This window comes from Quercus lobata, chromosome 4 (genome assembly GCF_001633185.2).
Source record: "Quercus lobata isolate SW786 chromosome 4, ValleyOak3.0 Primary Assembly, whole genome shotgun sequence".
In the NCBI taxonomy this organism is placed as follows: Eukaryota; Viridiplantae; Streptophyta; class Magnoliopsida; order Fagales; family Fagaceae; genus Quercus; species Quercus lobata.
Window position 1 is genome coordinate 79,779,523 of NC_044907.1, and position 11,523 is coordinate 79,791,045.

Here is an 11,523-nt window from a genome sequence, read left to right on the forward strand (position 1 = left end):
TAAAGAGTATCACATTGACAAAATACAATTTTCATATATTGTCACATTTCTACTAAGTACAACTTCCATGAAAAAATTATTGTACTTTCTTTTTTTTATAAAATGATCTACTTACAAAACCAATTGGATTCCAGTTTAAGTTACCAAATAATAACTAATACCAATTAAATTTTGTTAATCTAGAATTAGTTGATTAAAATGTAGGTATGCAATTATGTACATTCCACATGTATGACTTAATTATGAAAAAATAAGATATGTTTATTTAATAATTCCATAGTTGGAGAAGAAGAGATTTCAGTTCTGAACGTCTTTATTGAAAATGGTAAAAAATGTTAATTGAGTTACAGGACTCTTGAAAATTTTATATCCTAAAATTTGGTGATTAAAATGAAAATTTAAAAATTTAGACAAACAAGCTCTTCTTTTTTTTTGGTGTGGAAAGATTGACTAGTTTGAACATAATGGTTAAATTTTAATTCATAATGCTAACCAAGATTATTTTTTGCTAGTAAATTCATTATCTATCATGTAATTTATATAATACTATTTCAAACTTACAGTGATTTTTATGCATCATGATTGATGATATTTAACACACAATTCTTTTGTAGACTGTACTTCAACTTTACCGAACATTCTTTTACAGGAGGCATAAATGGTTAGATTCGGTAGTTTATCGTTCAAAAAAAAAAAAAAAAAAATCGGTAGTTTATCTTTAAGCTGTATTGGTAAATAAAAAACTTAAATTTGACTTTGTACTTTACCTTCTATTTTTAAAACCCTTTTTACAAATGTCGTTATATAATATAATAATACTCAGAAACATTCTCCCAATTGCGCAATGGTTTTAAACCTTTAATTTGTTTTCCGTAGTTTTAAGAGGTGAAATAAATTATAAATATATAAAATTAAGCTAAATTTAGAAACAAATTAACATGTAGATCAATACAGCACAGTAAGTACTTCCAAAAAAATAAAAAAGCAGTTGGATTGGACCAGCCAGCATCTCAAGAAAACAAATGTTATAGTCAGATCAATGTAGATCATTTTTATAGTTTTTTTTTACATCGATATTTGATGGTAGGGGATTTGAATTTTGTATGTGTGGGGCCCAACAGTTTTTTTTGGCCAACTCCATTTATTTGTTGGAGCCCAAAGGCCGAAGCCGAGGAAGGATACGGCCCAGGTTCGGTAATACAAGTACAAAGTAGCCTTGGGGTACAGCCGAGGACGATTCAGTCCTCAGCCTGTCCGAAGTCTCCTCGGAAGAAAGGCCAAAAATGGTATAGAAACAACTTGGGAAAAAATCTAAAATATCTGTGCCAATAGAAAAATGTATGCTGGAAAGTGTAACGACCAGGGAAAGCTGCCTTTACTGCCATTCAATACTCTGCACCTGACAGAGCCATACTCTCCAGCTTTTTCAACCACCCCCAACCACTCCGGGTATGGGCTGATGGGACAAGTATCAGTCTTGGAATGTCGATCCTACACGTGGACAAAGGATAAAAAAACACAGGCTAGTATAAAAGGAAAAATAAGTAATTCATAAAAGGGGCTGGGAAAAATAGCCAAAAACCAGAGCCTCCCAGCCCGCCTCCAGGAGAAAGACTCCAGGGGTATGAACACCACGAAAACCCACCGTCTGGTGACTGAGGCCTAGCCTTTCAAACTCATGCTCTACAAATGATATTGTTTGGGCCTTTTTACGAGCGAGCCCAACACTGTTGTGGTTCGTTACGAATCGTGTCCTTACAATTGGCGCCGTCTGTGGGAAAGGCTTATGTGATAGCATAGGCGGTAGGTCGAGAGAGTTCCTTGGTTATTTCTAACAGCCGGTTGTAGAGTTCTAGTGTTAAGTTCCGCTAGGGGCTATGATTTCTGACTAGGGGCCACGCTTGGTAGCGTCAATCGCATGGATGGTTCTAGGGGCTTGGCCGAGGAGCTAATTCCCCTAAAGCCAAGGTCCCACGCCAAAAAAAAAAACTGAGTTTTGGACAGAACCAAGGTATTGTATGGTCTTCGGACTCAAATCTATGGGGAAACCAACTACTTGGATGAAAAAACTGAGTTTTGGACAGAACTAAGGTATTGTATGGTCCTTGGACTCAAACCTATGGGGAAACCAACTACTTGGATGAGAGAACTGAGTTTTGGACAGAACCAAGGTATTGTATGGTCCTCGGACTCAAACCTATGGGGAAACCAACTACTTGGATGAGAAAACTGAGTTTTGAACAGAACCAAGGTATTGTATGGTCCTCGGACTCAAACCTATGGGGAAACCAACTACTTGGATGAGAAAACTGAGTTTTGGACAGAACCAAGGTATTGTATGGTCCTCGGACTCAAACCTATGGGGAAACCAACTACTTGGATGAAAAAACTGAGTTTTGGACAGAACTTAGTATTGTATGGTCCTCGGACTCAAACTTATAGGGAAACCAACTACTTGGATGAGAAAACTGAGTTTTGGACAGAACGAAGGTATTGTATGGTCCTCGGACTCAAACCTATGGGGAAACCAACTACTTGGATGAGAAAACTGAGTTTTGGACAGAACCAAGATATTATATGGTCCTCGGACTCAAACCTATGGGGAAACCAACTACTTGGATGAGAAAACTGAGTTTTGGACAGAACCAAGGTATTGTATGGTCCTCGGACTCAAACCTATGGGGAAACCAACTACTTAGATGAGAAAAACTGAGTTTTGGAAGAAAAATTAAGTTTCGTAAGGTCGGCTATTTAGTAAAAATTCTAAGCTACTCAATCCTCGGCTCAAATTCCATAAAAGATTAAAGCTATTAAAGTTGTTAAGAGGATGGTGAAACACCCTACTACTCAGCAACTTGGAGGGGCTGTTCATTTTGTGGGTTGTATGTTTTTGGATGATTACTTCCTACATCGCACCGAGCATTCAGTTGTCACCTCGGCTATTTTGGGGTAAGTATTGTTTTCGCAGGCCGGCATTGCTGTACCAAACAATTCTATTAAAGTCGTGATAATATCGTTTCCTTAGCAAAAATTTTCACCCTAAGTGTCATTAGTTTAAGTCTGTATTATTGTGCCGAGCAGCACTCGTAAGTTCATAATAGCGCATCTTTCTTTGATAAGGGATTTCGGCCCTAAGTATTGTCCTCTAAGGTCGGCGATATTGTGCCAAGCCGCCTCAATAAGCTCACCATAATGTTCCTTTCTTTTTCTTCTTGATAGGGGTTTCAACCCTAAAATATCACTAATTCGATTCAGTAGTATTAAGTCGGATAGTGTCTATAGACACAGGGTAAGATCTTTTTATTAACTTGGATTTCGGTTTTAGACATCGGTCAAAGTGTAAAAATAAAAAAAATTCACAAGATAATATATCTATTCACGACGTACCCATTTCAGAAATAAAGAGATAGAATGTGCGAGATAAAACAATAACAACTTTTATTAATATAAAGAGGTATTACAACATACAAAGAAGGGCTTAAGCAAGCCTATACAGAAAGTAGATTACAAAAATAATAAAAGGAAACCAATAACAATATAACAAATAAACGGTCAAATGTCTTCTTAAACTGGCCTCCAAAGTCCTTCCAAACTCTGTCCCAGTAGCGCCTATATTGAGAGAAGGACCTTCTTCACAAGAAGATGGAGGAGATGAGGAGAAAGAAGGAGGAGAAGAAGAGGAAGAAAGAAAAGCACCAGGATGGATCTGGCGGTGGAAAGAAGAAGAAAGAAAGAAAAAGAGAGGCACCAGTGAAGGAAGAGAGGAAGAAACAGGGATATTTTGTCCCTGCGTCAGTCCTGACTCCTAACACGCTGGTGCCATGTTAGCTATGCTCGTAAGAGAGCGGCTGGTACTGATAATGGGTGACCCCAGCTCAGTCACGCCGAAAGTTTGACGTGACGAGCCCCTGCTTCGGATTTTGGCTGAAAGGAGGATAAGAAGGATCTTGAGTCTCCGCCATCCTTGCCTTGATCGAGCCATTTTGAGCTTCGTAAGAATGTGGTGTTTCTGGGAGGGGTATGATTCTCTCATTACTTACTCCTATCTCGAGGAAGCTAAAAGGTTTCAGATTTCAGAAGGATTAAAAGGGACTCTGTACAAGAGAAATAAACTCTTGCCTTCCTTCTTATATGAAGGGTGGAGCGGAAGGTATTTAATCCGTCCAGATTTCCAAGAAAATCTGTAAACGAGAATATACCCGTTCCATTTCCCCACATTGTCAACAAACCGTCGAATTTAAATAGTCTCGTAAAGGTAAGTCATTAAAGGCACGTTTTGGATAACCAAACGGCAGGAACACCTTGTGAATGAATTCAGAGGAATATCTCGTAGACCGGTACATTTCCCGGGCAGATGAAGAAACGCCAACATTAAATGAAAGGCTGAGTTAGACGAGTCGTAATAAAGGCTTGGTATTACCAAAACCCTCCTCTCCAACCAAGAGGTCGGATAGCAGGGTTTTGAGGGGCTATTGTGGGGCCCAACAGTTTTTTTTGGCCAGCTCCATTTATTTGTTGGAGCCCAAAGGCCCAAGCCGAGGAAGGATACGGCCCAGGCTTGGTAATACAAGTACAAAGTAGCCTTGAGATACAGTCGAGGACGATTCAGTCCTCGGCCTGTCCGAAGTCTCCTCGGAAGAAAGGCCAAAAATGGTATAGAAACAACTTGAGAAAAAATCTAAAATATCTGTGCCAATAGAAAAAGGTATGCTGGAAAGTGTAACGACCAGGGAAAGCTGCCCTTACTGCCATCCAATACTCTGTACCTGACAGAGCCATACTCTCCAGCTTTTTCAACCACCCCCAACCACTCTGGGTATGGGCTGATGGGACAAGTATCAGTCTTGGAATGTCGATCCTACACGTGGACGAAGTATAAAAAAACACAGGCTAGTATAAAAGGAAAAATAAGTAATTCATAAAAGGGGCTGGGAAAAATGGCAAAAAACCAGAGCCTCCCAGCCCGCCTTCAGGAGAAAGACTCCAGGGGTATGAACACCACGAAAACCCACCGTCTGGTGACTGAGGTCTAGCCTTTCAAACCCATGCTCTACAAATGATATTGTTTGGGCCTTTTTACGAGCGAGCCCAACACTGTTGTGGTTCGTTACGAATCGTGTCCTTACAGTATGTCTCTCTATTAAAAATAACAAAAGGTACCAATTGAATTACCATAAATTGTTCTCTAAAATCAAATTAAGTCATCCTAGTATTTTTTTTTAGTTGAAGGAGATGAATTAAAACCTTAAATATCTTAGTTGAAAATACCAAAAAGTGTCATCCTTTTTTAATTGCAAAAATATGAATTGTACAATTAAATTATGTTACTCAATGCATGAGTAAATTAAAGTGCAACCATACCTTTCACACTTATGAGTTTTGAGAAGAATTGAACAAATTTTAAATGCTTAAATTTCTTCTTCTTTCTTTATTTTATTATTATTATTATTATTTTTGCAATGAAAATTTTAAAAATTCAAAAAAAAAATTAATAGCTAACATTCGTCATTGTTAGACAATCATGAGTTTACCCTCATCAATCATTAATTATTACTGATAAAATCTCTAATGGTTGAATAAAAGATTTTATATTTAATCATCGTCTACACCAAAAATTAATTGGTGTCTTGATTTAATGATGATAAAAAGAAATCAAGAGGAGCAAATACTATAAGTTGAAACTCTCTAAAAAAAAAAAAAAAACCAATGATTACTTACAAAAATTTTAAAATTTTCTTCTCATTAATAATGTTATAGTAAATTTATTGTATGTCATCAAAATTATAGAGTATTGACTATGCAAAAGTCACCGTGACTTTTTGCATCATTCATGACACCAACAGTTAATAATCGTATTTACCGTACATTCGTTTTACTTTAGGTTTGATGGCCTCTTAGACTTTGCAGGATTAGGTTATTGTTCAAAAAAACAAAAAAGGGATTATATTAATGTTTACCTCTTAAAGCTGTACGGTATATATATATATATATATTTGCTGAATCGGTAAATATAAATTTAAAACTTAGTTTAACCCTTCCCTAGTAATTTACTAATCAAATGTCTTAATATAATACTCAAGAACATCCTGTCCAAATATTGGTTTTCTTTTGTTTTGGATTACCTTAGAGTTCTAAAAGCAATATCTATTTATTGTGAAATGAATTAAAATGAATTTTATCATATCATAATTCATAACCAGTTAAATTAACATTAACTAATTAAATTTAGATGTGTTTTTTTTTTTTTTTTTGGTTGAGAATATTTAGATGTGTATTTAAGCCATTGACGATGCAATAAAATCAAATCCACTTATTTTTAAACTTTTATGGTAAAGTTATCTTAAGAACTTTAATATATATTATTCTTGATAAAGATAAATACTTTCTAACTTTATATATATATAAAAAAAACTAAGCCAATTTAAGTTACAAAATTAATGTGATCGTTTCAAAACTAAACCAATTTGAGTTACAAACTAATGTTATTATTAATTATAGCTTGAGTATACCTAGATGTAGGTATTAATTTAGATAGCTTTAATTAGCAACAAGTTTTTGAGAAAAATTAAACTCATTCCAGATGCTGCAGTTTCTCTTTTCACCAAAAACTTTATTTTTATCATTAGACTATAAAATAATAATCCTTGTTTATACAAAAAAAAAAAAAAAATTATTATTGATAGTCTAATAATAAAAAGCAATAATTATGAAATGAGTATCATAGAATTTTAAATTCCACTACACCTCTCTCTCTCTCTCTCTCTCTCTCTCTCTCTCTCTCTCTCTCTCTCTCTCTCTCTCTATATATATATATATATATAAGTATTTATAGATTTTTTTTTCTCTCAATTAGTTTAGAAGGAAATCTTTTTTTTTTAAGAGAGTTTTAACCTATGATATCCGTTCTTGATGATAACTCTTTATCATTAGATCAAGACACAAATTGGTTTTTTATATAAGCGAAGAATTCCAAATTTCTCATTCAACCATTAGAGATTTTACGAGTTTAGCTAATTGGAACCTCAAATCTCTTACCAATTTAAAGATAAATCTATTATAAACCATTATGATCAAATATTTATGGCCATGAATTTTAATTAGATGCCTTATTATTAAGTGATTTAAACAAGTTATATTGGTCAAAATGTAATTCTAAGCAACGTTCTTATATATTATATACATCAAAAAATTTATTACTTTCATGTAAATTATATAATATTATTTTAAAAGGATACCATTTACGGTGAATTCGTGTATCATTTTTGGCTATTGACTTCATGTAGCATGATGCAAGATAACAACAGTGAAATATCTTTAAAAACCGTACGGTAATTCCGTACTGTCTTTTTGAAAGAAGATGAGAGTATGGCCTTTTATTAGATTTAAAAAAAAAAAGAAAAAGAAAAATGAATTAATTCATCTCTGAGTTGTTGTACCAGTAATAAAAACTTAAATTTGAGTTTGACCCCTCCATTCTATTTTAAACAAATTTTGTACACCCAACCCTAATGGCCAATGGTTTTCTTTTGTTTCGATAGCATTAAAATGTAAAAATTGGTATATTTTTCAATATATTTTCTGATTTTATAAAAATATAATTCGATTTTCATTACAATGCATAAAACTATACAAGATTCAAGTCATAAAAAATACCAATTTTTATAAAATGATCAACTATTTTTTGATAATTCAAAATATGATCATTAAATTTTAGTTTAACAAACAAGGAAAAAATATTTAAAATATAATATAATGATAATATAGAAAAATTCATTTTTTTTTTATAAAAAATATGAGACAGAATAAGAAAGAGCCAAGTAATAAAATAAAATCTCTTAGTTTAAGTGGATAAAATTTTTCTTGTGTGTTTGGATGGCATGATTTGGGCATTTGGATTTGAATTTGGGTGATTAAAATCCAAATAACTTGTTTGGAAAGTTTAAAAAATGTGAAGGATTTGGATTTGATAAATCTACCAAAAATTTGACATCTATTAATTTCAAATCCAAACCCAATTTTCTAAACCCAACCCAAATTCATCTGAACTGACATGTAATGTAATGAGGAGTTTCTTACAAGCAGATTTGGGAAAGGAAAAAAAAAATTATTTCTCTTTAGTGTAGTGAAATCAATAAAATTGGAAATACAAGTGAACTCACAAAAATGGATTTCATTTAACCCAACTAGTAAAGTTTATTAATTTGACTTAGATTCATTCTACTTAAAAAAATAAATTGAAACATATTAGTATTTTGATATGCTATTAAAAAATAATCATCATAACATAGATATAATAAATTTCAAACCTCATCAAACTCATTAAAAAAAATTAATTAGCAAAAAATAATTAATTTTTGACATGATAATAAAAAATTCTAAATTCTAAAATATATTTTTTTTGAAATAAAAATACAATAAACACAAAATATTTTATAAATTTCTGATGGAGTGAACGGTTGTTGGCAAGTAAAAAAATAGTGTTAAAGGTTTCAAAAAAAAAAAAAAAGGTGTTAGTAGTGTGCCAGATGAAAACTAGTAAAAATCTACTACATCAACAAAATATTACAAAATAGTATATGATTATAGAAAAATTATTAGGTACTCTCGAAATACGGAAAAATTATACTTCCTTCTTATTTATGGTAGATCCCACCATTAATTTAATGAATAGATTCTATCATAAATATGAGAGAAGAGAGTATCATTCTCCATACTCTAAGAATACCTAAGAATTACTCATAATTATAGTATTACTTAAAAAAAAAATGGTCATGCTAACGAGTGCCCCTTAAAGCACTGGTTAAGAATTCAATTAAAGAAAGTTTTGACATCACTTTTATGGAAAATGAAAAAAACTGTCAAAACATTAATTGTTTTTATTTTTTTTCTCATAAAAATTTTATTTAATTAGGTTCTTAACCAGTATCCTAAGAGCACTTGATAGCATTTCTTAAAAAAAAAAAAAAATACTACTAATCACAACATAAATAAATGTTATAAATTTCAAATCCCATTTTTATTTTTCTGAACTAGGAAATAAAAAACAAAAAACAAAACGGTGCCAAACATCAGTCTCACCTGCAGCCCCGTGATAGTCTCCTGAAATTTATGCTTCCATTCCATGTAACTTCAAATTTCAAACACCCACTAGCCACTACCCTATACTCTCTCTCTCTCAAAAATCCAAAAAAATAAAAAACAAAAATTAAAAAAATGCATATTTAACAAAAATAAAAGGATAAGATAATAATAATAAAAAAAAGTTATTATTCTCTCTCATACTAATTGTACCTGCAAAGTACGCCTACCTGTACCTCCTAACCATTCTCTCATCATGACCTTTCTATGTTTCTACCCTCTTCCTCTCTTTTTTTTATTCCATTTCTTGCCCTTTATATACCTCTCCTTATCTCACCCACCACACCCACAACACCACAGCCCCTTTCTCTCTCTAAAACTCTCCCTCTCTGTCTCTCTCTCTCTGAAAAGCAGAAGAAAACTCTTCAATATTGCACACACTCGCTCATCTCATTCTAACAAACTTTCAAACTCCACAATGAAAAAATTGATCAGCAAACTCTCCCGTGTCGCCGACTCATCCCAGTACTCCCTCCTCCGCTCTGGCGACACGCGCCGTGTCGCTACCGTTCACGCACCCCAACAGCACCCATCTTCACGCAGAGCCAGCTCGTTCCGAGCCAAGCTGAGCCGCCGCCGCTCCTCCTCTTCCGCCTCCGTGGTCCCGGAAGGACACGTGCCGGTCTACGTAGGAGACGAGATGGAGCGCTTTGTAATCTCGGCCGAGCTTCTCAACCACCCAGTGTTCGTCAATCTGCTCAACAAATCGGCTCAGGAATACGGATACGACCAAAAGGGCGCCCTCCGTATCCCGTGTCACGTACTCGTATTCGAACGTGTCCTCGAGGCTCTTCGTCTCGGACACGAGCACTCTCGTGACCTCCTTGACCTCCTCAACTCCTTGTCTTCCTCTGAGGATTTCTACTAAATGGGTCTCCTAAATTTTTTTTTTTTAGTAGGATTGAGAGAACAGACAGACAGACAGGGCTAATATGGTAATTTAGGAAGATCGTTTCTTGGTTTTTTTTTTTTTTTTTGTAAATATTTTTTGCGATCTTCAAAAATTCAGAGTTTGAAGCAGGTGAATGAAATGAAAGGTTGTATTATTGTTAGAGAAAAAAAAGAAGGGGAAATATATTGCCAAAAAAAAAAAAAAATTTGCAGAAGGGTTTTATTTCCTTGTTTGTTTGATTGTAAAGAGGAATATATTTATATATATATTTGTACTTGTAGTACTAGTACTACTGTTACTACTTGTGCTTTCTGTTACTGAGATGTATATATATATATATATATATATATATTTATATTTTTTTCACTTGTTATTAATTTGTTTGTTTCCTGAGAAAATTTGAGTTGAAGATCTTGCATTTTTAGGCAAGTGAAAGCAAAAAAAAAGGGAAAGTGATTTGTTGGGTTTTCCTTTGTTTTGGATTTTGACTTAAAACTGAAGCAGAATTTGTAAGATTTTTTTTTTTGATATATTCTTTTTAGATTTTCTCGGAATCCAAACAGAGTTATCTGATGCATTCTCGTCAGCTAAAGTTCACTTTTTTTTTTTCCTTGAATAAAAAAGGGAATTTCCAGCATGATCTCGATGTCACATGATAGTAATTGGAAATACCACGTGTACTATACAGAATTTGTTGGAGCGCTATCGCTCAAACCGTTCTTCCCTGATTACCGGCTAGTTAAAAGTAGAAATAGAGGGCGCTCTTTGCCCCTCTCTGACTTGGAGTTATCGCTCAAACCGTTACTCTCTGAATACTGGGCAAAGGCTTTACCTTTGCCAGACTCCGAGTTGTCTCGTCAGCTAAAGTTACAATTTCAGTTGTGGTTTTTTTTTTTTTTTTTTTTTTGGATAAATGGGGGACATGAAGTTGGTGAAAATTACGAGAAAAATGGTATGGATTAAGAATCAAGTTACTGAAAAACTGAATTGGTTTGTTAGTTGTAACGGCCGGAGTAGAGAGTAACGGATCTGAGGAAAGGAAGCGGGGAACAGAGATGGGGTCCTCGGCGGTTTGTGTTTTTTTGGACAGGTCAGGTCTATGTAATTTCCGTGGATTCCGGTGACTTTAATTCATCATCATGACTGTGAGAGAGTCAGAGAGAGTACTGAGCAAAACCGAAAAGTGTTGGATTTTTCGTATTCGAGGGGTTGTTTCGTCATTTTAGGAAGTTTGATAGGATTGATGTCTTCTTGGGAAGATAGATAATGACGAGATTTATGCATATGCTGTTTGACGGTGATGCTACCACCTACTCCTAGTAAAGCATCCTAAGACCGTATTTATATTTTTTTAATAATGTTTTTTTTTTTAGAGAATTCGCATAAATATGTGCCAAAAATTGTCCTTTATAATATAAGAATTTTTAAATTATTTATTTATTTATTTTACACGGCCCCTTTTAAAAATATCAATATTAAATTATCTATTCTAT

General features: G+C 33.8%; 1 protein-coding gene across 1 annotated transcript; it reads left to right on the forward strand.

Moving 5' to 3' along the window:
• The first annotated feature begins 9,401 nt into the window (after nt 1-9,401).
• On the forward strand, nt 9,402-10,184 carry LOC115987112 (auxin-responsive protein SAUR72-like). The gene has a single exon (XM_031110579.1). It carries the CDS (start codon nt 9,557-9,559, stop codon nt 10,004-10,006), a length of 450 nt encoding a protein of 149 aa, XP_030966439.1. The 5' UTR covers nt 9,402-9,556; the 3' UTR covers nt 10,007-10,184.
• The last annotated feature ends 1,339 nt before the right edge of the window (nt 10,185-11,523 follow it).

Excerpts from the sequence above, each read along its gene's own strand:
- LOC115987112 (XM_031110579.1), top strand. The coding sequence starts at position 9,557 with ATGAAAAAATTGATCAGCAAACTCTCCCGTGTCGCCGACTCATCCCAG.